This window comes from Vipera berus (genome assembly GCF_964194415.1).
Source record: "Vipera berus genome assembly, chromosome: 13".
In the NCBI taxonomy this organism is placed as follows: domain Eukaryota; kingdom Metazoa; phylum Chordata; class Lepidosauria; order Squamata; family Viperidae; genus Vipera; species Vipera berus.
Genome location: NC_138216.1, coordinates 8016237 through 8043664, shown reverse-complemented (window position 1 = coordinate 8043664; position 27428 = coordinate 8016237). Strand labels below are relative to the sequence as shown.

The 27428-nt window shown below is 44.8% G+C and overlaps 2 protein-coding genes across 7 annotated transcripts; both read left to right on the top strand.

The window, feature by feature from the left end:
• The first annotated feature begins 507 nt into the window (after positions 1-507).
• AMDHD2 (amidohydrolase domain containing 2) lies at positions 508-12615 on the top strand. 3 transcript variants are annotated; one of them, XM_081338508.1, is made up of 12 exons: positions 508-577; positions 2627-2733; positions 4382-4518; positions 5830-5969; positions 7123-7177; positions 7661-7873; positions 9344-9432; positions 9924-10068; positions 10391-10498; positions 10711-10779; positions 11169-11270; positions 12415-12615. In XM_081338508.1, the coding sequence occupies exons 2-12, from the start codon at positions 2651-2653 to the stop codon at positions 12501-12503; spliced, it is 1230 nt and encodes a 409-aa protein (XP_081194634.1). In that variant the 5' UTR covers positions 508-577; positions 2627-2650; the 3' UTR covers positions 12504-12615. The 3 variants fall into 3 exon arrangements, with proteins under 3 accessions (XP_081194634.1, XP_081194633.1, XP_081194635.1); XM_081338507.1 differs by lacking the exon at positions 508-577 and adding an exon at positions 617-773; XM_081338509.1 differs by lacking the exon at positions 508-577 and adding an exon at positions 2364-2381.
• Positions 12514-25526, top strand: LOC308674205 (UPF0488 protein C8orf33 homolog). Of its 4 annotated transcripts, none has more exons than XM_081338506.1 (11): positions 12514-12982; positions 13546-13602; positions 15654-15813; positions 16288-16345; positions 16616-16706; positions 17171-17308; positions 18767-19291; positions 20047-20217; positions 20972-21055; positions 23673-23819; positions 24955-25526. In XM_081338506.1, the coding sequence occupies exons 4-11, from the start codon at positions 16337-16339 to the stop codon at positions 25161-25163; spliced, it is 1374 nt and encodes a 457-aa protein (XP_081194632.1). In that variant the 5' UTR covers positions 12514-12982; positions 13546-13602; positions 15654-15813; positions 16288-16336; the 3' UTR covers positions 25164-25526. The 4 variants fall into 4 exon arrangements, with proteins under 4 accessions (XP_081194632.1, XP_081194629.1, XP_081194630.1 ...); XM_081338503.1 differs by having other exon boundaries at positions 12515-12982; positions 20047-20213; positions 20968-21055; XM_081338504.1 differs by lacking the exons at positions 12514-12982; positions 13546-13602 and adding an exon at positions 14707-14927 and having other exon boundaries at positions 20047-20213; positions 20968-21055.
• The last annotated feature ends 1902 nt before the right edge of the window (positions 25527-27428 follow it).

Here is a 27428-nt window from a genome sequence, read left to right as displayed (position 1 = left end):
CTGGCTGAGGAATTCTGGGAGTTGAAGTCCACAAGTCATAAAAGGGCCAAGTTTGAAGACCCTTGTTCTAATGGAAATGGGTAAGATAGCTATGACAAAGAATATTCTGTGAGGTCCTTGGTGCTCTCTGAGCTGGGTGGTTTTCTTGCAGATGTTTCATTATCTAACTAAGTAACCTCAGTGCTAAAATGGGCTTGTATATAAACAGAGAATAAAACCCATTCCCCTCTAACACTGATGATGTTACCTAGTTTGGTAATGAAACGTCTACAAGAAAACCAAGCCTGGCTGAGGAATTCTGGGAGTTGAAGTCCACAAGTCATCAAAGGGCCAAGTTTGAAGACCCCTGCTCTACACAGATCGCTGCTACCTCACCAAGATGGCGGCGGCGGCGGCCGGCGAAAGCCGCTCCTCTTCCCTTCCCATCATGGCGGCTCCTCGCCGCCGCTCACGTGATCCTCCCTCCATTGCCCATCAGCTGGCGTGCCGCGCGCTCTGTCACGTGACCGGGACCGGGAATCTTGCGGGCAGCCCCGACAGAGCGAAGTTGGCACCGGGCGGGGAAAAGGCTGGGCGGGTAAGCCCGGGGCGGCTTCTGGGCTCCTCGCTTCCCCGGAGAAGGCTTCCCAGCCCCGGGGAAGCCTCCGCTGCCTCTCCGGCTGGCATTGGGGCACCGGCGGGTGGGGCGGCGCGGTCTCCTCCCTCTGCAATGACGGACAGGCGGTTTCAGTGCCCCCCCCTCCCCCGGACAGGATCCCAGATGGACCGTTGGGGTGTGTGTGTGTGTGTGTGTGGAGATGACTTTTTGCAAGATTTTGCCGTCCTAAAGTGCAGGAAGATTGCGGCACTAAGATTGCTGGAGAAGCCGGCGGGGGTGGGGGGGGGGTTAGGTTGCAGCAAGAACTAATCCTTCAATTTGGACCCTCCGCTACGGGAATTAATGTGGAGGGTGGGGGGAGAAAGAGGCTGAGCACCAGCTTTGGGGGTTCTCTTTCATGAGCCACCAAGAGTGCTCGGAATTGTGCCTAGAAAAGGGGGGCAGCTTCACGTGTCTTTTGCTCTTGAGGTGCTGATAACAATACTCTCTTTGCAACAGAGGGAACCCTAAAACCGAAATCTGGTGTGTGTGTGTGTGTATAATTAGTAGATAGATAGATAGATAGATAGATAGATAGATAGATATAGATAGATATAGATAGATATAAAATTAGTATATATATAATTACTATATATATAATTAGGTAAAGGTAAGGTAAAGGTTCCCCCGCACATGCGTGCTAGTCGTTTCCGACTTTAGGGGCCGGTGCTCATCTCCATTTCAAAGCCGAAGAGCCAGCACTTGTCCGAGGACGTCTCCGTGGTCATGTGGCCAGCATGACTAGATGCCAAAGGCACACGGAACGCTGTTACCTTCCCACCGTAGTGGTCCCTATTTTTCTACTTGCATTTTTTACGTGCTTTCGAACTGCTAGGTTGGCAGAAGCTGGGACGAGTAACAGGCGCTCACTCTGTTACGCGGCACTCGGGATTCGACCCGCCAAACTGCCGACCTTCTGATCGACAAGCTCAGCGTCCTAACCCACTGAGCCACCGCATCCCTATATATATAATTAGTATATGTATAATTAGTATATGTATAATTAGTATATATATAATTAGTGTGTGTATATGTGTGTATATGTGTGTGTGTATACATATACATATACATATACATATACATATATATATATATATATAATTAGTATGTAGGGATGTGGTGGCTCAGTGGGTTAGGACGCTGAGCTTGTCGATCAGAAGGTCAGCAGTTTGGCGGGTTGAATCCCGAGTGCCGCGTAACAGAGTGAGCGCCTGTTACTCGTCCCAGCTTCTGCCAACCTAGCAGTTCAAAAGCACGTAAAAATGCAAGTAGAAAAACAGGGACCACTCCGGTGGGAAGGTAACAGCGTTCTGTGCGCCTTTGGCGTCTACTCATGCCGGCCACATGACCACGGAGACGTCCTCGGACAAACGTTGGCTCTTCGGCTTTGAAACTGAGATGAGCACCGGCCCCTAGAGTTGGAAACGACTAGCACACATGTGCGGGGAACCTTTACCTTTATATATATTTATATATATATAGAGAGAGAGAGAGAGAGAGAAATTTGTCCCGTGTTTGGGGCCTAGCAAGGTATTCTAAAATACTTAACAAACACTTAACATATATATAATTAGTTTATATATATATACATATGATTAGTTTTTTTATATATGATAAGTTTTTATAGGATTAGGAGTAAGGTGGGGTTGGGATTAGGGTTAAACGTTAAACGTTCAAATCTGTTTCTGCCTTCCACGTTCTTGCTGCAACCTGTAAGAAAGCTATCAACTCATTACGTTTCAAGGTACAGTGCGCTGCCTTGAGTTACATAAAGTAATAAAAGCAGGATAAAAAAATTGAATAATTAAATAAAATAAGATGCAAAGGGGCTTCAATAGATCGTGTTCCCATATTGCTTTTAACCCGTTCAACAGTTTTGTTTTCTGATACAGTAAATCATGACTAAACAAACCAAGGCTTGCATAATAGATGAAGAAATATGGCTTAAATATGGTTTCCTTCATGTTCTCTCCGTGCTGTTTCTGATAGTTGCCTCACACGTGTGCCTGAAGGATGCCATGCCATAAATCCACTGTGGATGCACCAATCCTCCAATTTACCAACTGCCGGATTTTAAAGGATCACGTCCTACAAAGGTGAGGACTTTATTTTACTCTTCCATCTTGTTCTAATGGTTTAGATCTGAGCATGGAATGTTACGCTTCTAATGCAGGGGTCTTCAAACTTGGCCCTTTTATGACTTGTGGACTTCAGCTCCCAGAATTCCTCAGCCAGGCCCGCTGGCTGAGGAATTCTGGGAGTTGAAGTCCACAAGTCATAAAAGGGCCAAGTTTGAAGACCCTTGTTCTAATGGAAATGGGTAAGATAGCTATGACAAAGAATATTCTGTGAGGTCCTTGGTGCTCTCTGAGCTTGGTTGTTTTCTTGCAGATGTTTCATTATCTAACTAAGTAACATCAGTGCTAAAATGGGCTTGTATATAAACAGAGAATAAAACCCATTCCCCTCTAACACTGGTGATGTTACCTAGTTTGGTAATGAAACGTCTACAAGAAAACAACCAAGCTCAGAGAGCACCAAGGACTCCACAGTCCTCGTCCTCCTCCACTCCACAAACCCCACTCCCTTCCAGCACTGATGATGTTACTTAATTTGGCAATTAAAACGTCTGCAAAAAAAACCAACCCTCAGAGAACACCAGGAACTCCCCATTTCAACCCTGAGCTACAAGTATTCTCTTTCAAAGAACATTCTGCTAAGGTTAATGTCCTCCAGGTAGAAAGGAACTGATAATACGTATTGCTCCATTTGTTTACATATTATATCTTTCTGTCAGGCCCTCAAAGCCAAATAGATAAGCGGTGTATCTTCCAAGCAGGATTCTTTATGGTTCCCACTCCTATAGACAAAATATTGTCAAACTGAAGCAGACTACTACCTGCGTGAAGCATATATTCTGGGAACTGTTAGGCAGAGACTGTTTTTACCCTCTTTCTCTCACACAAACTATCTGAACTCAGTTGCCTCCTACTCCTCTGAAACACAGCCCCTCCCTTCTGGGAATCCAGTCCACTGCATTCCATAACACTTTTTTAACATTTTGGTGGTAATCACTGAGTTTTGGTCACCTCACAACAATCATCTCCAACCATCTTCTCCAGAATTTTCCCCAAAGGGGAAAAAAGAGCCTTGGTGGAGCAGTGGGCTAATGCCTCCTTAAGTAACACCAGCTGCCTGCAATTAGTGCAGGTTCGAGTCCCACCAGGCTCAAGGTTGACTCAGCCTTCCATCCTTCCGAGGTAGGTAAAATGAGGACCCAGATTGTTGGGGGCAATAAGCTGACTTTGTAATAATGCCGCTTGGGGTGTGTGTGAAAGCCCTAATAAGCAGGCATATACATAGAATGAAGGCTACTGCTAAGCTTGTAAGCCGCCCTGAGTCTTCGGAGAAGGGCGGGATATAAATGGAATTAAAATAAAAATAAAAAAAATAAAAACAAAGGGAAAACCTGGGGATCAGACAACTTCATAAGTCAAGAGAAGGCTCCCTTAAAAGCCAGTGCCCACTAGCCCTCTCTTCCATCACCTGCTTACTCTCAGTAAAAATTGACAGAACCAAACCCTCGTTTAGCCGACTCCCTGGATGGTGAATAAAAGTCTCTTCACTGCAGAATAAATTATAGGTAGGATTCCAGCAGAGGACTGCCTTTGGTTGATTGGCCAAAGGAGAGATCAAGTGGAACTCTTATCTAAGAATTGGATGGCTAGCTCATTCTGTTTTCAGAGAGGATCTATGGGTAAGAGCCGGGAAGATCTTAAACCCAGAGAAGGTGTTCTTCGATGAGAAAAAGTCTGCAGATATCCAGCTGGACTGCAAAGGCAGCATCCTGGCACCGGGCTTCATTGATGTACAAATCAACGGTAAGGGATTTCAACTACTTCTGTAAACCAAGTGCCACAATCCAAGTGATGCAGAAATTGTCAAGCGCAGGAAATCAGGAAATCCAGGCAGTTCAAATAAATGTATAGGTTTATCGTACGCTAAAGCTCTCTACAAGAATCTGAACTACTAACAGTCAAAGCTAATTGGTGGTAAATAAGAGTAAACAGAATTTGAGGTGGGCTGGACTTAGATGATAGATAGATAGATAGATAGATAGATAGATAGATAGATAGATAGATAGATAGATAGGGTAAAGGTAAAGGTTCCCCCGCACATGCGTGCTAGTCGTTTCCAACTCTAGGGGCCGGTGCTCATCTCCGTTTCAAAGCCGAAGAGCCAGCGCTTGTCCGAGGACGTCTCCGTGGTCATGTGGCCGGCATGACTAGACGCCAAAGGTGCACGGAGCGCTGTTACCTTCCCACCATAGTGGTCCCTGTTTTTCTACTTGCATTTTTTACGTGCTTTCGAACTGCTTGGTTGGCAGAAGCTGGGACGAGTAACAGGCGCTCACTCTGTTAGGCGGCACTCAGGATTCGACCCGTCAAACTGCCGACCTTCTGATCGACAAGCTCAGCGTCCTAACCCACTGAGCCACCGCGTCCCAGATAGATAGATAGATATAGCTAGATAATCAAGTATTGGAAATCAGGAGTCTAGGAAGTTCAAATAAATATATAGGTTTATTGCAATCTTAAGCTCTACAAGAATCTGAACTACTAACAGTCAAAGCAAATTGGAGGTAAATAAGAGTAAACATAATTCAAGGTGGGCTGGATTTAAATCTCTTGTGAGCACAAAGGGACTCCAGACTAATGATGCATTTGACCCCTCCGTCGGGCTCAGCCTGGTCATCCCCTACAGAAATATCTGCTTGCATATTTTATTTGCTTGGACCATGCTGGAATCTAAGTCTTCATGGCCTTGCTGTAAAATCGGATCACAAAGAAAGACAGTGAGAGGTATTTGTTAAATGTATTTGCCACTCATCTCACTACAAAGGGACATCTCCCGGGAGATGTTTACGATCGATAACTAGCCAACTTGGCTAATGGAAGTTCAACCTACTTGCGAGGAAGCAATCTGAGGATTATGCGGTAACCAGCCTCAAACAGAATGGATAGGGAAAGGACAATTCCATTTCCAAAGATACTTTGCCATTGGGAACCAAAAATAAGTTAATCCCTCCATCTGCAGAGCATATTATCCAGGTGTATAAACATGACTTGCACAGAGGCAAGTCACTGGATAACCTAAATAGCAAGGATGGGCGTCTCCTTCTGTCTTCTCAGGAGGTTTCGGAGTAGATTTTTCCCTGGCTACAGATGATGTGCAAGCAGGAATTTCACTGGTTGGCCAGAAGATACTGTCCAGCGGAGTGACTTCATTTTGCCCAACCATGGTGACCTCACCATCCTCGGTCTATCACAAGGTGAGGAGATCCAAAGCTGTAACATGGATTGCTTTGATTTGAGGGATTGTGTAAACCTGGCCTCTCTATTATAGTTGGTCAACCAAGGTGGATGGTTTAGGTCTGGGGTAGGCAACCTTGGCTCTTTTTATGACTCGTGGACTTCAACTCCCAGAATTCCTGAGCCAGCATGATTGAGCGCCTGGAGAAAACACGAAATCTAACTCTGTCTGGTAAAGAATTAATTTTAGATTAGCCAGGAAATCCAGATCAAGCAATGGCTTTATGTGATGTAAGTCCAATCACTAAATCAGATCATTATTCTGCATTAGTTGCATATGAACAATCTTTCAGAACCTGTTGTGTTTCTGTTTCCTGTGGTCTGTTTGGGGTTGTAGAAATGAGCCTCTATGGGCCAACTAGAATAGAAATAATTACAGAAATAATCAGAGATCTGGGTATAATAGGCTGAATATGGACTTGATTCATACAATGCCCACCACCACAATAGAGCTTGTTTTTTCCCCCAAAGTTATGTACACTCCTGATTAATCCTGGTTAACTCTGGCTTAGTTTTCCCCACTTTTCTTTCATCCTGACCCCTTCCTTTTGTTGGTGGGTCAAGAGGGACCTTCTCCATCTCCCCTACCGGTTCTTTTTGATCTGGTTTTATAAAACGGTGTTGCTGAAGAAGTGAATTCAGCAAAGAAAGAAGACTACATGTAGTCCTTGACTCATGACCACGGCTAAGCCCAAAATTTCTGTTGCAAAGTGAGACATTGGTTAAGTGAGTTTTGCCCCATTTTGTGACCAGTTGTTACGTGAATGACTGCAGTTGTTAAATGAGTAACACGGTTGTGAAGTGAATCTGGCCTCCCCATTGACTTTGCTTGGCAGAAGGTCGCAAAAGGGGATCACACGGCCCAGGGTCACTGCAACCGTCAGAAATATGAATCAGTTGCCTAGCGACTAAATATTGATCACATGACCATGGGGATGCGGCAGTGGTCGTAAGTGTGAAAAGGTTCATAAGTTCACTTTTACCAGTGCCGTCGTAACTTCAAACAGCCACTAATCAAATGGTTGTAAGTCAAGGACTACCTCTACATTTTATCGCCAAATACCCACACATGTCATTCAGTAACAGTGGTCTCAATGTCTCCTCTCCTAATAGGTGCTGCCTCAGATCCGTGTACAAAATGGAGGACCTCATGGAGCTGGTGTCCTAGGTGAATAAGAGTCATTCATCTTTAATAGTTGTATCTTTTGATGAGGTAAGAAAGATAAAAGATCCTTTGCACCTTTCTCTAATCTGGTGCCTTTCTGGAGGGTGGGGGGTGTCAGTACCTTCAAGAACTCTAGGGCAGGGGTAGACAACCTTGGCTCTTTTATGACTCGTGGACTTCAACTCCCAGAATTCCTGAGCCAGCATGGCTCAGCTTGGACACCTCTCTCTTTCCCCTCAGCGTGGCTGGCTCAGGAATTCTGGGAGTTGAAGTCCACGAGTCATAAAAGAGCCAAGGTTGCCTACCTTTGCTCTAGACCATCATGGCTAACGGCCTGGGATTTGGAAAATTTGCTACAGATCTTCACTTCAGTTGAAGTTTGTCATAGGTCTCCTGCCCCCATATTATACCCTTCAGTGGTCCGGCTGTCCACACTAGCTTGCCTCATCTTGTTCCAGAGCTTTGGATGTCTTTCTCCTTTGGCAGGGATTCATCTGGAGGGTCCCTTCATCAGCAAAGAGAAGAAGGGGGCTCACCCGGAAAATTACCTCCGTACTTTTGAGTCGGGAGCCTTTCAGGATTTGCTCGCCATGTATGGGAGCCTGGACTGTGTCCGGATTATCACCTTGGCACCTGAGATGAAACGTAGCAGTGAAGTGATCCGGGAGTTGACCAAGAGAGGCATCTGCGTATCGTTGGGTAAACTTTGTCCCTGGGAACCGATAGCCAAATCTGGTCCTAGGTTCTGCCTCGGTTTTACCTTCCCAATAAGCAACCGAGTTGGAAGATCATTTAAAAGCCGTTTATTAGGGCACCCTGAAAGAAATTGGGATCTCTGTATGAAAAAGGAGAGAGAGAATCTTGAGCCCCAGGGTTCATTCCTTTTTATAGTTCACACAAAACAAAGAAAACTTCCAAGAGGGACGTTGATTGGACAGGATAAAAGTGATCTCCCTTTTGCATAGGAAATCAGTCGCATGTAGTCGGACGTGTTACGTATTTGCATCCCTTAATATCACGCATGTTCATTAAAAGGAGGTGGATGTCAAAAAGGGGCGTGAGTTGTAAGGAAAAAGGTTGCTTGGAGTTCACAAGAGAAACCGAACTCCTGATTTGTACTAACAGATTTTTTCTTATCTGGAGCCTGTTTTTATCAGTTTGGGAACAGTTAAAAGCTAGCAAACCTGAACGTCACTTTAAAAGAGAGAAAATAAATTAAAACAGAAAGTAATGATGTTAGCTAGCAATTTACGAAATCCATGTCATGTGCCCCTCAGTACTGAAGGATTGAGAAGTTCAGTCGGGGCGCTATGCCGTGGGAGGCATAGGTGCATTCCCAGCAAATCACCAAGGTCACCAAGGTGATCATCCTGTTTCGTTATCACAGTTGTCAATGCTGCAAACATTGACATGTTTTTGCACTGACAATATAAGAGGCAGCCTGTTATTTTAATTGCTTCATTTGGGAGGGAGGAAATCACCGGGAAGTTGTGATAAGATTGCAAAAAGCCGCGCACGTACAGAATGGGAAGTGAAACCTCATATGTAAAACTAATTGGATAATATGATTTATGACGTGTAGATAAGGGCGGGGATTGTGTGTGGGGATTGTGTGTGTGTTACGCTGGGTTTGTGGGGGAGGAGATTTCAGATTCAGATTCATCCCTCCATGAGTGCCGGTGTTTCGGTTCATTACTAAGACTTTTTAGATAAATAATATGCCTGCAATTTGTTTGATTTGTCTCATTCATCGGAACCATGACAACAGGACTATAGTGTGCACTTCCATACTTGCCTCAGGATAGAAGCTGTGGCGTTTTCATAGTGACGTCATCATGCACGTGTCATTTCTGACCTCCCTAAAGACAGCAGCCGCAATGGGAATGCTAACAATATCCCCTGCGTGGCTAGAAGGAATATTTTGTTTGGAAGGAGTAATCCCGAAAGTGGATCTGTTTTATTCACTCCCATCAAATGTCAGGTCAAGATAGGTCCTGCTAGTCATAGCGGGTCACCCAATTGGGCAAAACTAGCAAATGTTTTTGCACTTCCTTTCTCATTCCCTAGCCAGCATGCTTTGAAAGTTTGAAAAACTCTTCTAAGTGATTCAATACACCAGGAAAAGGTCCCAAAGGAACATAATGTAGAGTTCTCTCCATTTCTTTCTAGGTCACTCTGTGGCTAATCTATCTCAGGCTGAGGAGGCTGTTTGCCATGGAGCTACCTTCATTACTCACCTCTTCAATGCCATGTTACCTGTGAGTAGTACCTAGGCAAGTTTCCATTTCCAGCATCCTAACCGAGTGGTTGCCAAGTTACTTGTTTCAGTGCTGTTGTAACTTCAGTCGGTTGCTAAACAAATGATTTGTAAATTGAGGACTGTCGGTATTCGAATCCACTCCTGGGGCTTGGAAAACCCACCGTTCCACAGAATTCTGGATTGTGATTTCGCCTCTGAGGAGACTGCCCAGATCGTATGGTCTAGACGGAGAGATAGGCAACCTTGGCTCTTTTATGACTCGTGGACTTCAACTCCCAGAATTCCTGAGCCAGCCACGCTGAGGGGAAAGGGAGAGGTTTCCAAGCTGAGCCATGCTGGCTCAGGAATTCTGGGAGTTGAAGTCCACGAGTCATAAAAGAGCCAAGGTTGCCTACCCCTGGTCTAGTCAAGAAATGGAACAGTAGGTTTTGTAGTCCTTCTTCCTAATCCATGGACTCACTGCCTTGTGTCCTAACTTTCCTTGTGCAGTTCCACCATCGGGACCCTGGGATCGTGGGGCTTCTCACAAGTGACAAGATTCCTCCCAATCAGCAAGTGTTTTATGGCATGATCTCAGATGGGATCCACACGAATCCTGCCGCTCTGCGAATCGCACACCGGGCTCACCCTCAAGGTCTGTCTCCACAAGGAAGACCCCTCCCCTGATATGAGAAGGGGTATCTTTTTAGTTACTTTGGTCCACTGTTGTCTGTGTATATTGGGATGGTTTTTGGTATAAAGATGGAAGACACCAAAGAGAGAGTACAGTTCAGTTCACTCAAAGTTTTAACATTGGTTTGAAGACACTTTAATGCAATCGCGTTTACATATTTTACATAAGCTGGAAATGATTGGGTCCATTCATTGGGGTGCCTGAAAACCAGGTTAACCATATGTTGGCAACAGTGAAGTGATTTTTCAGGTGGAATTAAGAGGTGCAAATTATCCCTCCTTAGGTCTGGTCCTGGTGACAGATGCCATCCCAGCGATGGGACTTCCCCCTGGCAGACACACTCTGGGCCAGCTGGTGGTAGAGGTAGAAGGTGCAAAAACCTACATTGCAGGTAAGGGCACTCCTAGGCTGAAATCTCAGTTGGCCACTCAAATAGGTGGGCTTATTTTTCCCTAAGCTCTATCCCCAAGACCCAGAAAGGTCTTGTGAGAACCTGTGAGATGCACTATAGTTCCCATCATCCCCATCCAACTGTCTTTGCATGTAAAGCTGATCATCTTCCTCCTCCTCCTCCTCGTCCTCTTCCTCCTCCTCTCTTTCCAGGTACCAAAACACTGAGTGGAAGCATCTCCACCATGGACACCTGTGTCCGACATTTCAGGGATGCCACTGGTAAGGAGAGTCTGGCCTACTAGGACAGAGAGTTGCCATCTCCTGGGGAGCCAGATCTGCTGAGGATTTATTTGTAAACCTACCCCCTCCCCCCCAAAAAAAATAGGTGGCCCTTGTAACAACCCAGTGTCAGGTGCGAAAGATCAGGTCCACAAGTGAAGGTTCAATTCCCACACAGGAATTCCCTGGTTGGGGAATTTTAAGATTGAAGTCCACACATCTCCAAATCCCCAGCGTTGAGAAACACTGGCCTAGACAGACTGTCAATCATAGAGTCTCCTGCCCGTTCAGAAGTGCTGTAGAATGGACAAGGGTTGCACCGTCCAAGCGAAGAGCTCTTTGCCATTGTTGCTGTGAACTAAGCAACAACTCCCATTTCTGTTTTGCAGCTTGTTCATTAGAAACAGCCCTGGAGGCTGCCTCTCTCCACCCTGCTCAGCTCTTAAATATCGAGGACCGAAAAGGAACCTTGAATTATGATACCGACGCAGGTATTTTGCTCTTATAAGGATTGAATTTGGATCACACTCTTTCCAGTTCAACATGGAATCCGTTGGTAATCCTGTCAGATAGGCTGAGCTGAAAACAAAGGGCTGGGCTAAAGTCACCCAGAGATCTTCTGGGGCTGGCTGAAGGGTGATTGGATCTCGTTCTCCCTGGTTCTGATCCAGCAGTACCTTCATCACTGCTTCAGAGGTTGGGAATCCAAACCACAAATCTCTTGTCCTCTTATCCTACCTTACATCCTTTAGATCCGTGGTGGCGAACCTATGGCACGCGTGCCACAGGTGGCACGCAGAGCCCTTTCTGTGGGCATGCGCGCCGTCGCCCCAGTCCTAGGCCTTCAGCTGGGTTTTATAAAACCTTTTCGCTTTAGGCCTTCGCCGCCGTGTGAAAAAAAATTAAAAAATCAATCAATTTCAACTTCTCGCGGGGAAAAAAAAGATCTCGCAAAGTTGGAATTGATTGATTGAACTTTTTAGTCCCAGTTTGCCGTTACCAGTGCAGCCACGCCCACCCAATGGGCCACGCCCACCCGGCACCTGATAATACATAAGTGGGTTTTGGGTTGCAGTTTGGGCACTCGGTCTCTAAAAGGTTCGCCATCACTGCTTTAGATGTTGGGTGTGTTGCAAGGATTGCAACCTCCCTGCTTGTGGCATTCATGGAATTCTCTCCCTGGAGAAGCCCGTCTGCCTTATCTTTCTCTGCTGAATGAAGAATTATGGGAGGCGTAGTTGGACCGATTGGGCCAGTTTCAGTTGGGGTTGGCTGAAACAGCTATGTCCATCGGTCTGTGGAGATTCTCCGTCATCCGGCTCATAGTTATCCCAAAGGTGCTTTTTTTACGAGGCGACTGGGCTTTTGCGTTTTTCTTTGAAGACGTTTTCGCTTCTCCTCCAAGAAGCTTCTTCGGCTCTGACTTCCCCACCATCCAGTCAGAGCCGAAGAAGCTTCTTGGAGGAGAAGCGGAAGGTCTTCAAAGAAAAACAAGAAAGTCCAGTCGCCTCGTGAAAAAAGCACCTTTGGGATAGTGACGCCCATCTCTCCTATATCGTAGCGCCTAAAATTCCTACCGGCAGTGACCAAGCTTGGGGTGAGAGGCATCATTTTCTTTCTTTTTTTTTCCTACAGATTTTGTGCTGCTGGATGAAAGTCTTCATGTACGGGCCACTTATATTGATGGCGAAGAGGTGTGGAAACAAGGCAACTTCACCTTCTGAAACTGCATTGCTGGACGGGCAGCGCTTCAGACTGAAGGCAGAGGAGGACCTGGAGTGACCCGTAGCTCCATTTTTCCCTAAAGCCTTCTGGTTTGCCTCATTTTTCTCCATACTCTTCAAAAGGTCCTGCTTCAACTGTAGCATTGGCTGCCCTCCTTCCTGTGGAGGGTGATAGAACTTTTCTCCTCGAGTTGATCCAGGTAGCTGTCCCACAGACACAAGGTGGGACTCCTTCCGGAGCTTGACAGGGACATTTCTCGCTGTAAATCAAGAGACCTACTGGGGAACAGCAGCCCTTTTTCCCCCCAGAGCGCTTCATTCTTTGTCTTTCAGCGCAACCTCTTTAACATTTGGATGAAGCTTTGGGAAGGAGGCATCTGCTTGGTCCCATTTGAAGCTAACTCTATACAATACCGTTACATTGACTGGATTTGCCTGAGCAGCCGGTCTAAAAATCTGGGGTGATATTAAACCCCAAGGTAATGGGCACCCCGCAAAAATCATTTGTTTGACAGCCTAATGTATACAGAATATATGCATTAAAAACTCCCTTTTTACAACCCTGTAATCCAGGGGTGTCAAACTCAATTTCATTGAGGGCCGCATCAGCATTGCGGTTGCCCTCAGGGGGCCGGGTGGGTATGGCCAGGGTGGGCGTGGCCTACTGGGTGGGCGTGGCTAGAGTGCGTATGGCCTACTGGGTGGGTGTGGCCAGCTCTACATCATTCGCATCAAGGATGCCTATGGGGGCCTGGGCAGGAGTGGGACAGATCTGAGGGTCTCTGGCAGAAGGAGGGTCTCTGGGCCAGGGCCAAGGCAGTGGGGGCTGTTCCCTCACTGTTTCCAGGATGGCTTCGCGGGCCACATGAAACCGCTTCGTGGGCCGGATCCGGCCCCCGGGCCTTGTGTTTGACATGTCTGCTGTAATCCTCTAATTCAGGGGAGAGTCGGAGCGACTGGGTGGAGCTGAGCATTTACTGGCCCGATGCCCTTCCTGATTGCCTATGTGGAGTTCATAGACATTTTTTTCTTTGCGCCCTAGGAGAGAGAAACATCTGCCGCTAACTAGGATTTGAACTCTCAACCTTCCAAGTGGGAGGCGAGTACACACTTCTTTATTAATCCATGAAATCATAATGGCAATACACTTTTTAAGGGTATACTGATTTTAGATACTGAGATACATTGGTTCGAACAAACATTTTTGATGTCTGGAGGCCATACTTAGCTATAAACTCTATTGAATGAAAAGCTAGCTCTCTCTCTCTATATATATATATAAGTTAAGATGTTTGTGGAAATAAAGGTAATAATGTTCCTGTCCAAGATTAAGAATCCCCTGAAATCTATCTGCAGACATCCAAAGGTTCCTTGGCCCCTAGGGTTTCCTGCCTGAGCAGGGGGTTGGACTAGAAGACCTCCAAGGTTTCTTTCAACATCATCATCATCATTATTATCATTATTATTTTGCAAAGTGGGTTTCTTTGGCTTCGTTACATTTTTATTTCTTCTTTTTGACATGCTGTGGATTTAAATTTTCAGGCATTGTGATTCCAGCCAAGTAGCAATTTCATCTGATTCTTTTATTTTGGAAATGTTTCTTAAAAGCATATCTTTTATAAAGGGTAATAAAATGTTCAGTCCACAGTATTGTTTCTCCAGCAGAGGGAGATTGTGGCGGATGAATGTTCACTTTCAATAAATCTTTTTGCTGGGAGGATTGATCGATTATGTGCCATTAAGTCATTTTTGACTCCTAACAACCACATAGGTAGCTTCCCTACTGGATGATCGGTGTGTCTAATCTGGTCCTTCAGGGCTTCCAACAATGCCTAATCCCTGTAACAGTGCATTCCCCTTGCTGCTGATCCTCTCCTTCACTTTCCTTCCACCTTTCCCAGCATTAGAGGGAAAAATAAAGAAAAAATAATAATAATCCCCCACTGGATCATTTATGACAGACGTGAATGCAAAACTCTACCCTTTCACAAGTTAAGAAAAAATGACTGGTACACTGCAAGAACCAACTCTTCACAGTGTTTGCTTCCAGATTTTTGGAGAGAACTTGGGTGCTTTAGGCAAAGCATTCCCAGGCTGGCGAGAAGAATAGGCATTGTAGTCCAACCCCCCCTGAAGTCCTAGTCCAAGTCTTCTTTACAGATAGACCCAGTTCTCTTGAGTGGGACAAAACAGCTGACTTCCCAGCCAATCGGAGGGAGGAACGGCTTCCAAGCGGAACTGAATTTTCCGAGCTCCGGAGCGAGGGGGGGAAGCGGTCCAGCGACGGACCGGGCCCGCCTTGCTCGTGCTTGCGGTGGGATTCCCAATGGAGTAACGCGCATAAAGTGTAACGGAACTGGATTTCGGCCTCAGTATCTTTCGGAGTGGATTGATCCGGATTGGAGCGAGGGAGGAGGAATCCGTGTAAATTTAAGGGGAGGTGGGGGGTCGAGGCGCGGCCTGGTCGGGCACGAGAGCTGGAGTCGGGAAGCAACTGCCTGCTTTTAATTTCAGTTTCCAATGCAACATTATTAAGAGCCCGCCAGGCCGGTTCTCTGCCGCATTGCAGCAGATGCATGATTTGAGCTTTTGGTTTATGTATTAGCAAGCCACTAATATTTTATTTCTCCGTCCTCCCACGGTTAGCCTTGACTTCGCACTAATTCCTATTATTATTATTATTTGGGGGGGGGGATGGTGGTGGTTAGGAATTCCGATTGCAAATCCTGTTTAATTTTAAAGTAGAGCACGGGTGGTTTTGCATTTTTAAGGACCTGAAAGAGAACTGTAAATAGTGGTATTACGTTACCCCGGAGCAAAATGTATTTGAGTTCAGGATAAGCACCGTTCTCTTGCGGGAAAAAAAGTGTGTGTGTGTGTGTGTGTGATTTGTTTATTATTACTTATCAAATTTAAAGACCAGCCATCTCATAGAGTCTGGCAGTGTATAATTAAAAATATATACCAAACCAAATATAAATATACAACTCTATTTACGTACAAATATATAAATATTTGTATTATATACAAATATAAATATACGAAAGGAATAGTTTTTCATATATTTATAAATACATTTATATATGTAGATTTAAATACATATTTAGTTAGCTCAAGGCTGCTAACATCCAATACTCCTATTTTCCCCAGAACAACAGCTTGTGAGGTGAATTGGCCCAAAGTCACCCAACTGGATTTTTATGCCTAAGGCCTGACTAGAACTCACAGTTTCTAGACCTGCACCTTCACTACTGCACCAGATTGACTCTAAATTCTATATATTCTAAATGAACTGAGTATCTGAAGTCAGGTAGATTCTTTTGCTTCTTATTGCTTGTTTTCTGCTGTTCCAATGATTTGCTGTTCTCAGCAGAGTGGAGCCTCCTATCATTTGTTTATAGTTTGATTTTGTTTGATGCCACCTGACTCCAATGACTGGGCAACTCATAATGCACTAAAAATACAAAAATATGTAGTTTAAATCCTTTATACCGATGAAGCAGGCTGGTGGAGAAAACAAATTTTAAAGAATCCTTGAACTGAGCACCTGAGAGTTTTAATATTTTGGTCACAATGACATACTATAAAGTTATTACTAACATAAAAGAAACATGGAATAAAAGAAGAAACTCTGCAAAGAAGAGAACAAGATAATTACACAATATAGAAAATGTCACTCCTACAAATGCTTATCAGTTATGTAGCAAACATAGTTAGGCCTTTGGGGGGGAAAAAATAGCCAAGATTTCACAGTAAATGTTTTTGTGTCAACTTTTATTATTAGATGAACAGACCAGGAAATATCTGAAGAACGCTTAGTGCAAACTTTCTTAATGGAAGAGGTAAGACATGTGTTCCTTGTGGCAACAGATCTGCCTTGAGTTGCTTAAGATTAAAGCAATATAAAAGACCCAGAATAGCTAACTAAACATTAAAGAGTCCTGCAATTTTAATTACTGTGTAGGAGAGGGAATATTAGCAAGCACCGCAATTTTGTCACAACCAACACCACCGGGATTTAAAGGTTATTTGGGTTTCACAGACAAACATGTGCAAACACCTTTTTTTAAAAATACCAGCCGTTAATGCATGTACATTTCCCATTGATCCAGGCTCCCAAACCTACATTTCAAGATGAACTGGAATGGTGCATTACTCAACTGGAGACTGGTCTTTTGCGTCTCAACCCAACTCCAAAACAAGGTAGGTTGGAAACAATAAAACCTCTTCTAGCGGATCCATTTGAAACAGTGAGATATCTCAACCTCAGCATTTCTTAAGATATGTGACTTCAACACCCAGAATTCTCTTAACGAGTATGCTGGCTGGGGAATTCTGGGAGTTGAAGTCTACACATAAGTTGCTGAGGTTGAGAAAACCTGCTGCACAGGGACAGGACATTAATGCCGATTTCTGGCAAAAACTGTAAATTACCATCGCATGATAGTAGGACACTGCAAATGGCCATAAATGCAAGCTGGTTGTCAAGATCCCCAAATGCAATCACATGGCTGCGAGAGGACAACCATTGGAACTTCAAAACTGGGTTGCAAGTAGCTCTGGGGAGGTCTGTAACATTAAACAATTGCTAAGCAACCAGTCATATCTGTAATGCCAGGGTTTCATGAGTAACTGTTACATTCTTCATCTCTGGTTCCTGAGAGCAGCTGATGAAACACGCCGCATCCTTAGAGTATTGCGCTCCCGTAAAGCTCCCCTTGTGAAGAAGCGGCAAATGATGCACCACGTCTTTGGAGATTACCGTCTCAAAATGGCTGAAGAGAACGAGAGAGCAGCAAAAGCTGGTGAGCTGTCAGGTCCTGTCTTTTGTGTCAGTCACTCGCTCATTCTACTTCTCCCAATTCTTTCACCCTGATGTATATGTCTTTTGGTTCTTTCCTGCTCTAGTCGCCACCTGAATGCATTTGTCCTGCCTTCCGCATGTCAATGATCCTCCCCTTAAAAAAGTTTTGTTTTCTTTTGCTCTCCCTCCTTCTTTTTACCTGGTTTGCTGTGAGGGCAGAGAAAAGCTGCTTTGGCTTGAGGACAGATCCCTCGTACAGGATCTCTGCAGGTAGGAGGTGGGGTTGTCCGAAAGTTGCTCACCTTTGTCCTAGGTCCAAGCAACATTGTTCCTCAACAAGACACCGAGTTATAAGATGAAACATTCACATCCCGAGATGCTGTCAGTCCAGTTTATCATGATACTTAGAAGTCGCTAGCAGCTGCTGCAGAGTCAGCCGGAACAGCCTTCTGTAACTTGAAGTGTTCCAGTTATTATGATTTACAGCTTCCGTCTTTGCTGCCTGTTGGGCCATGCTGGCAGCTGATGAGGGATCTTAACAACTGGAAATGTACCAGGTCCGGACAAGGCTAAGCAAAAGTAGCCAATTGCAGAAGACGAGGGTAGAATTCTGCTCTTTTAATGAACATTAGGAAGCAAAAGATGGATGTCGGTGAGACTGCTGGGAAAAAAAGGGATGAAAATTGTAAGCCCTTCTGTTTTCTTTATGATGAACTATCCATTCTACTTGCCTTATCCGACACCCAGCAGATCCAGCCACTACGCTAGCAGCTAAGGATGTGGCCAAAAAAAAAATGGAGGCGGTCAGCTCATGTGAATATAACCAGAGGAGGAAAATTTGGGGAAAACTTCAGACGTTGATAATATGGCAGGAATATACCTTTTTCTATAAGGCTATCTCTAGATACCTCAGGATGCTTGTTTTTGCTACTGTTAGCAGCTTGAGCTTGATCTTCCGTTAGAGAAGCAGGCAAATACAGGTAGTCCTCAACATATGACAGTAATGGAGTTTACCGTCTTGCTATTCACCTGAAATTCAGTTGTGTGACTGCAGAAGTGGCCCAACATTATCAATCTTGGGCGTAAGTTCCCTTTTTTGAGGTCTGGCATAACTTCGAATAATCACTAAGCGCCCAGTCATAAGTCAAGGACAACCTGTAGCTAACTCATCAACCAAACAGGAAGAGAAGAGACCTTTATTAGGATGCCGTTACAAATGCAGCTTCTTCTTATAACAGTGTACACCCAGTTAGGCTTGGTGACTTTCGTAAACCTCGAGCCAAATTCCACAACATTCGGTTTAACGCTTCAGGTACTACATACGACATATCAAATGTGGTTTTAATTTGTTGAAAGGTTATGTAGTTTGGTGCATTGGGTCGAGTGTGCTTTGGTAATTCAATGGGAGTTAAATGTTGGGAATGTTTGGGAATTTAATGTTTCTGTTTCTGCCCTGTAGGTGTGAGGCCTGTGCAGGTAGAAATTCAACAAGGAAATGTTCTTCCTTTGGGCAGTGTGGTGTACAGGAAGCAATCCAACGGTCCTTCTGCAGTGTCAACTTCCTTGCTTGCATCATCCGATAACAGCTTTCAGTTTAACTTTGTCCTGCCTGACAGAACCACAGAAGAAATGGATAGAACCACAGCAGAAGAAGATGGGTTGGGTGACTCTAGAGAACAATCTACTGGTAACGGTCTCTCAAGGATGCTGGACTTCTCCACTGGAACAGGGCAACCTGACTTTGCTTTCAGCTTCATCATCCCGGATGCTTCTTCAGCTTCAGCTGACGCCACCGATCCTGGCTCTGGAGCTTCAGCAGAAGCAGCTCCAGAGATAGACGTCCCATCCAAGGAGGAAGCTATGGTGACAACAGAGAAACCAGCCTTTTCGCAACCCGATAGGACTGATGGGATGGACTGTGGAAGCAGACATGGTGAAGAACATCCTATACAAGAGGTACCAAGGTTGGAAGACACCCAAGTAGGTACGGGGGAACCACCAAGTTTCATTAAGCCTTGGAAGGAAATATGTACCTAGTGATCTTATACAAATTGGCGACTAATTCCAGTGCTAACCCATTGGTTAGTAGAATTGGCTTTTATCTCTGCTCTACAGAGTTTAAAACAGGCAGTCCTCACTTATCTCTGGCAGTTGGGATCAGCAACTATTGCTCAGCAATGCGGTTGCAAAGTGCAACGTCACATGACCGCACCAGCTTGCGACAGCGGTTGCGGCAGTCCCCACTGCGGTTGTTTTGGTGAATCCTATGCAATTAACAGCACTCTGCAGGTGTGTAAACGCCATTTGTGGCCAGCTTCCCCCTCCCCCCCCCGACTTTGCTTGCTGGAATCCAGCAGTGAAGAGCACAAGTGGCAACCGCGTTACCGCAGAATGCTGTGACATGCGTAATTGTGAGCCATTGCCAAGCGCCCAAATCGCGATCACATGATCATGGAAGCGCTGTGAGGGCTGCAGCTATGATGACCCTCATACATCCCTCAGTTCACCGCGATCATAACTTTGACCAGTAGCTGAGCCAGTGGCCACTCGACTATCCGCAATGCATTAATTATACAACAATAATTCCACAAAACGGAAGATATTTCTTCTCCCTCCCTTCTCCTCCCTGAATTTTTGAGGCGAGTGAAAGATATGCAAAGTAATATAAATCTATTGTTATTGATTAAAAATAGCAGACGGTTAAGTTTTTTTTTTAAAAAAAAAATCATTGGTACACAGCTTCAACAGAGGTTGCAGAAGAGAAATTGACTGTGGCAGCTGGTGGATCATCCAAGAGAAAAAAGAAGAAGAAACCCACGCCGTCAAAAGTAGCACACGTTGACAGAGGACACGGAGACGACAAGCTTGGTGGGCAAGGAACAACTGATCAATCTGAGATGTTACAGGCATGTAAAGACCAAGTTGAATGTGGGATAAGACAGTGAGTGAGTTAAGGCAGGGGTCCTCAAACTTGGCCCTTTTATGACTTGTGGACTTGAACTCCCAGAATTCCTCAGCCAGGCATCCTGGCTGAGGAATTCTGGGAGTTGAAGTCCACAAGTCATAAAAGGGCCAAGTTTGAAGACCCCTGAGTTAAGGATTGGTTGTGATAATCAGTGATGCAGGAGTATTCATCTCCCCCCCGATTAAGTCTCTGCAATAATTTATGTTTTATCAGTAGATCATTCAAGGTGGAAAATCAAGGGGCCACTATGGTTGCGTTTCAAAGTAGCTTGCCTGAAGGTCTTCAGATGTTCCATGTGACTTCTTCCTTTTCCCCGGTTTGAATTCAGTGCTTGAGATTGGGCAACAAGCCATCGTGGGTTTTTCAGGTTTTAGAGGAGTGGGTTGTGTGAACTCAGCCCCTGTTGAGTTATAAATTAAGGTTTCACATTCTATAATGCAGTTAAAAAACGAGGGTTTAGTGTGATGCCAGAACCAAGTCAGTACATTGACTGCTAACATTAAATGTTATTGCTTGACATCTGACTTGAAATGTAGCTACCAAAGCTAGGGAATTCTGGGAGATGAGGTCCACACATCCTAAAGTTGCTAAGTTTGGGGACCGCTGAGTTAGAGAACTCTAGTGAGATAACTTAAGAGAAACAAGATGGTAGATGCCGTGCCCAACTCATTTTTGTCTCCCCTCCCCCTGAACAGCCAGATGATCAGTTGAAGAGAGAGGTAGATTGGTGTGTGGAACAGCTGGAACTCGGCCTGAAGACTCAGAAATCTACCCCAAAACAGAGTGAGTTAGCTTGCTTGGAATCAGTTTTTTGCTTATTTATTTAATTCAACTTAAGCATGCCCTCCGCCTCCAGCTAACTCTGGGCAGATCACAATATATTACCCTAAAACAAAAAAAATCCAATAAAAGCCAAAACAAGATTGGGTTCAGCAACCTGGCATTAAGGAGAAACTTCCTGACAGTGAGGACAATCAACCGGTGGAACCGCTTACTGGAAGCTTTTAAGAAGAGACTAGACAATCACCTGTCTGAGACGGTATAGGTTCTCCTGCTTGAGCAGGGGGCTGGACTAGAAGACCTCCAGGGTCCCTTCCAGCTCTAGTCTATTCTAATCTATGCAGATGGACACAGGAATAACAAGGACACACCCAGCAAGGAGTCCCACACCTCATCTCAACCCGAGGCCCGAGAGAACAAAACAAGTCTTGAGGATTTTAGGGACCGCCAAAAGGGTGGGGGGGGGTTGTTACATGGATTTCAAGGCTGTGATGATCAAAAAGAGCTAAATAGCTTTTGCTACGATGGTGAATGATTCTCCATAGAAAAGAATCTAGTAGAAGTCAGTAGGTGGCAGCAGTCAGCAAACCTTGAATTATTTAAAAAAAAAAGACAAGCAGCATTAGGCCTGATCCATATTTCGATGGAAGAATCTCCAGGTTATTTATTTATTTTATTTATTTTATTATATTTATATACCGCCCTTTCCCGAAGGACTCAGGGCGGTTTACAGGGTGATTAAAACAAAAAATACAAAAGTTAAAAACAGTTTAAAAAAAATTATATCCATCCCTGAACAAATAAAACCCCAGTTAAAATTAAAATTAAAATTCTCAGCCTGGGCCAGAGAGCTCGAAGGTTAGACTGGGAAAGAAAAAAACAAGGTATTATATCATGGCATCAGCCAGTCGCATCCATACTGATGCCAGAAAGAAAACTACATTAGTCACCAAGAGTCAAATCTGAACTGACGGGGACTTTACCTTTTTCTTGATCGGCTGTCCAAGCCAGACCTTCTCCACTCCTGGTACTCTGGAGCTGAGGAGAAGAAAAAGGCAGAATTTTGTGGACATCGTTTCTCATCTTCAGTAAAGATAAGGTCTCTGGGTCCTCCAAGTTCCACCAGCCTCAAACATAGGCCATGCTGGTGCAGTATATGAAACTAGATATCAGATTTTACTCAAACATAATCTGTTTTAACAGTGTATGGAAGGTCACAGGTTCCTAAACTTGTCCTAGTGTCTGGGAGTTCCTACTCAGAAGGAAAAGACACAATAAACATCTTTCCTGACAATTTTCCTGACAGTAAGAACAATTAGTGCAACAGCTTGCCTCCAGAAGTTGTGGGTGCTCCAGCACTGGAGGTTTTTAAGAAAAGATTGGGCAGCCATTTTGTCTGAAATGTTATATTAAGAGTTTCCTGCTTGAGCAGGGGGGGGGGGTTGGACTAGAGGACCTTCAGGGTCCCTTCCAACTCTGTTATTCTGTTATGTAGGCACTTTTTGTTATCGCAGTCTTTCCTGTTTTGGAGTTGTGGTCTTTCCCAATCGCTTCCTCTCATCCTGTCACTGACCTTGATTGAACAATGGAACAGTTCTAGTCCATTTATTATTTTGAGGATGCTCCTTCCAGGATTGTCAACATCCTGTCAGGGAGACTTAAAAACACAGGGTGTATTCCAACAATATCACGACATTTGAGATATCAAAGGACAGTTCCAGAAGCAGACAGCAGCCAGTGAGAACTTAACCAAACTTATTCCCTTCTGAATTTTATCTTGGGGAGAAAACAGATTCGCTGCAATTGTTTATTTGTTGTTGTTAGTTGTGACGTCGTGTCCGACCCATCATGACCCCATGGACAACGTTCCTCCAGGCCTTCCTGTCCTCCACCATTTCTGGAGTCCATTTAGGCTCACGCCTACTGCTTCAGTGACTCCATCCAGCCACCTCCTTCTCTGTCGTCCCCTTCTTCTCTTGCCCTCAACCTTTCCCAGCATTAGGCTCTTCTCCAGTGAGTCCTTCCTTCTCATTAGGTGGCCAAAGTATTTGAGTTTATTTAGCGGGTTTTTAAAGTGTGTGCCGTATTTAATTTTCCATCACCCTAAATACGTAGTCCTCGACTTACAAGAGTTCACTTAGTGACTGTTCAAAGTCACAACGGCGCTATAGAAAAGTGACGTGACCATTTTTCACACTTACGACCCTTGCAGCGTCCCCATCCTCACGTGATTTACATTCAGATACTTTGACAACCGACTCATACTTATGACGGTTGCAGTGGCCTTGGGTCATGTCATACACACACACACACACACACACACAGACATCCCGTTTTGCGACTTTCTGACAAGCAGAGTCGATGGGGGAAGCCATATTCACTTAACAACCAGGTTACTCAACACCTGCAGCGATTCACTTAACAAGCAGGGCAAGAAAGATCATAAAATGGGGCAAAAGTCATCTAACAAATAACAGAAATTTTGGGCTCGATTGTGCTCGTCAGCTGAGGGCTAATTGAGGGAAGGTCACTGCACGGCATCCGAAGGAGCGTGCATATTTTCGCCACACGTCCTACCTGCTGAGATGTCCCATGTCTTGATGTCCTTGACTTCTCCCAGTGGAGGAAGCTCTCTGCGCCATCAAGACGCTGCGCAGCAAGAAAGCCGTCTTGGCCAAGAAGCGCCAAGTGATGCGGCTGATGTTTGGTGACTACAGAGCGAAAATTGCCGAGGAAAGGCAGAAGCAGCTGAAGCTCTTGCAAGCAGGTAGGAAGAAGGGGGCTTTTTACTTACTTACTAATTAATTACCGTAATTAGACTTTTTTTAAATCCCAATTTTATTACTTTATAGGCAGGGACCAGGTTGCAGTTGGGAAACAGCATTGGAATATAAATATTGTATGGTATTCATTCATTTGTATCCCACCTTACTATTTTTGCAAACAACTCAAGGCGACGAATGTATCCAACACACTCACCTCCTCCTATTTTCCCCACAACAACAACCCTCTGAAGTGGGCAGGGCTGAGAGAGAGGGACTGACCCAAGCTCACCCAGCTGGCTTTGATGCCTTTTAAGACAGGGGTAGGCAACGTTGGCTCTTTTACGACTCGTGGACTTCAACTCCCAGAATTCCTGAGCCAGCCACGCTGAGGGGAAAGAGGTTTCCAAGTTGAGCCAGGCTGGCTCAGGAATTCTGGGAGTTGAAGTCCACAAGTCATAAAAGAGCCAAGATTGCCTACCCCTGGCCTAGGCCTAGGCCGCTTTTTGACTTGTGGACTTCAACTCACAGAATTCCTGAGCCAGCCACGCTGAGGGAAAAGGGAGAGGTTTCCAAGTTGAGCCATGCTGGCTCAGGAATTCTGGGAGTTGAAGTCCATGAGTCATAAAAGAGCCAAGGTTGCCTACCCCTGCCTTAAGGTGTGACTAGAACTCTCTTGGTGATTGGCCCAAAGTCACCCAGTTAGCTTTCGTGGCCAAGGTAGGACTAGAACTCACCGGTTGCCTAGTGATGGGCCCATAGTCACCTAGATGGCTTTCATCCCTAAGACCGGCCTAGAACTCACCTCTCCCGCTTTCTAGGCTGGTGCCTTAACCATTAGACCGAACTGGCTGTCTTCCTAAGGGTTAATATATGGAAGACAATATCCATCAAATTACGGAGCGCTCTTCGTATGGCAAACTAGTTGCTTGTTAGGCCTAGTTTTTAGTTGTATGATGTTTCCAGAAAGAAAGTCAACGTAGAGGCTGTTTTCCAGCCTATTTTCATCTTTCAGATTCTCACTGCTTGAGCTGGGAAGAGAATTCTGGAAAACAAAAGGTAACAGAGCGAGTAGCCAATGTCGGCCTTTTGAAGTGTTTGCGTTAATCTTTTCATCTCTATCCTTCCACCCCTCTTAAGCTTCCAAAGCAGCCCACATCGCGGAAGTGAACGAAGAGACTCGGAAGAAGAGAAGCCAGGTGTTCAGGAAGTCCGCAGAAGGGGCCAGAACCTTCCAGAACCTCCAAGAACCTTCTTACCCTCAACCCCCAGCTTGCCTCAGATCAACGGACCCTTCCTCTTTTACATTCAGGCCATCGCAGGAGGAATTCTGCTTCAACTTTTTCTAAGCAACCTGTTTGGATCCCGGGAGACTGATTTTGAAAAGGCTCCTTTTGGGTAGTGGGGGAAGAAGCAGTAATTGGGGGGGGGGGGGGGTTGGAAATGACAAGCATGGCCTGGGAAAAGGAGGAAAATTGCACACTTGGAAAAAGTCGAGGAAGAAAGAATAACCAAATTCGCAGTTACATGCCGGGGTTTATGAATTCAGTGGTAAATTTATGCTGCACGGGCACACCTGATTTGACTCATTTTTCTATGCAAACGGTTTACTAAATGGTGCAAGTGATTGAGAGTTAAGAGTCGCCTGACAATGAGATTGGTGGCATATAAATTTTATAAGTAAGTAAATAAATGAACAAAATAGTAGCATATCTGCTTTCTCTCTCTCTTTCTCTCACAAACACACACACAACCTGCAAGCAGATGAAAAATCAGGCATGAAGATGTGAAAATTATCATGGCTTTTTGGATACTCCATTCTTTAAATTCTTCAAATTTTTTAGAGGAAAGCCCACGCTTAGGCTCACCGGTGATCATCAGCTGATCAACAGTAACCAAGTTCGATTTCTCAGCCTTTTAGACAAATACCTCGATCTGCAAACGTTTTGTGCAGAAATAGATTTTCCTGGCGTGGAGAGAATTAGGGCTTCGCCACTCATTCCTCCGCGCCAATGCTCGGAAGCGCAGCTGATCTAACGTGCGCCGCAACATAGGCCCTTTTAACAAAATCTGGATTTCAAAAAAGGGATTGCCTGCTCTTTGATTTAACAAAGCTTTCCAGGAGCATTTGGACCTTGGCCACTGCATTTATCATTTTGAAACAATGGGGCTGTTTCTTGGGATGCAGGAGACCACCAGGAGATTCCCACGACCTGCGCTAAGGTCAGGGAGTCCAACCTGTGTGTGCGAACTGCCTTTATGCATGACTTAAAACTTTCTTTGATTTTCTCTCAGCAAGGGAGCATAGAAAGCTGCTGAACAGATCAAGGTATTGTTCCCAACGGATCAAAGTTCAAATAAAGGGATCCAGGCTCTTGGCTTTTGGGGTTTTTTTTTGTTGGTTTGTTTTTAACTCATTTCTGGAGCAGAATAGGTAGTTCTCATCTTGCAACTGTTTGTTTAGCAACTGTGACTTACAACCAGTCCTTACACTTACGACCAGCATCGCAGCAACCCCACAATGACGTGCTCAAAATTTGAGTGCTTGATATTGAGATTTGGAGCAAATGTATTCTTAAATCAAGTGGCACGTTGGATGAACCTAGCCATTATAATGCATATTCCATAGTCAGTCACTTAGCCTGATGTATGAACCCAACCATTATCTACAGAAAATCAACCTTTGGTTAGGGAGTTGTGGCTATTTAGGAATTCTGAGAGAGATCAACCACTCAATTATCTTTTATCACCCTGAGGAAATAAGAACAAACCAGACTTCATCAGCTAGCAGCCTTCAAATCAATACCTTCAGAAATTTTCTTCTGAAAAAACTGTTGGAGGAGCAAGGTACTTCTTATTTTAATTAGAGTAGAGTAGAGTAGAATGTAGAGTAAGAATGGAATAGAAGAATAGAATAGATTGTAGAGTAAGAATGGAATAGAATAAAATAGAAGATGGAATAAAATAGAATAGAATGTAGAGTAAGAATGGAATAGAATAGAATTCTTTATTGGCCAAGTGTGGTTGGATACACAAGGAATTTGTCTCCAGTGCAGAAGCTCTCGGTGTACAAGCAACAAGTGATAAATCGTGGGTGCCATATTTTCATTGTTAGTTTATCCCAAGGGGTCCCCCAAAAAAGGACTTCGAATATGCAGCTGGTTACCTTAAGTTGATAAGTTCATTCTCTAAAGTCAGAGTACCTTAAGTGTTTTCAATCATCTAGAAAGATGTGACTTGCAGCAGTTTAGTGACCGTTCAAAGTTAATAATACTGAAACAAGTGACATTTTTCACACAACGGTTGCAGCATCCTCACAGTCATGGGATCAAAACTGACAGGCCTGGCAACAGACTCATATTTATGATGGTCGCCTTGTCCCGGGGTCTCGTGATCCCGTTTTACGTCCTCCTGACAAGCAAAGTCGATGGGGAAGCCAGATTCACTTACCAACCGTGTTACTAGCTTTAACAGCTGCAGTGATTCACTTAGCAACGGGGGCAAGAAAGGGTCGTAAAATAGGGCAAAACTCGAAACGTCTCGCTTAGCAACCAAAAATTGGGGGCTCAATTGTGGTCGTGAGCCGAGGACTGCCTGCGCCTTGAATTGCTTCC

What these genes read in the sequence shown, in the direction of transcription:
- AMDHD2 (XM_081338508.1), top strand. Translation starts at nt 2,651, where the DNA reads ATGCCATGCCATAAATCCACTGTGGATGCACCAATCCTCCAATTTACC. An exon ending in ACACCGGGCTCACCCTCAAG is followed by an intron (nt 10,069 to 10,390) that starts GTCTGTCTCCAC and finishes ATCCCTCCTTAG; the next exon opens with GTCTGGTCCTGGTGACAGAT. An exon ending in TGCAAAAACCTACATTGCAG is followed by an intron (nt 10,499 to 10,710) that starts GTAAGGGCACTC and finishes CTCTCTTTCCAG; the next exon opens with GTACCAAAACACTGAGTGGA.
- LOC308674205 (XM_081338506.1), top strand. An exon ending in ATCTGAGATGTTACAGGCAT is followed by an intron (nt 20,218 to 20,971) that starts GTAAAGACCAAG and finishes CTGAACAGCCAG; the next exon opens with ATGATCAGTTGAAGAGAGAG. An exon ending in GAAATCTACCCCAAAACAGA is followed by an intron (nt 21,056 to 23,672) that starts GTGAGTTAGCTT and finishes GACTTCTCCCAG; the next exon opens with TGGAGGAAGCTCTCTGCGCC.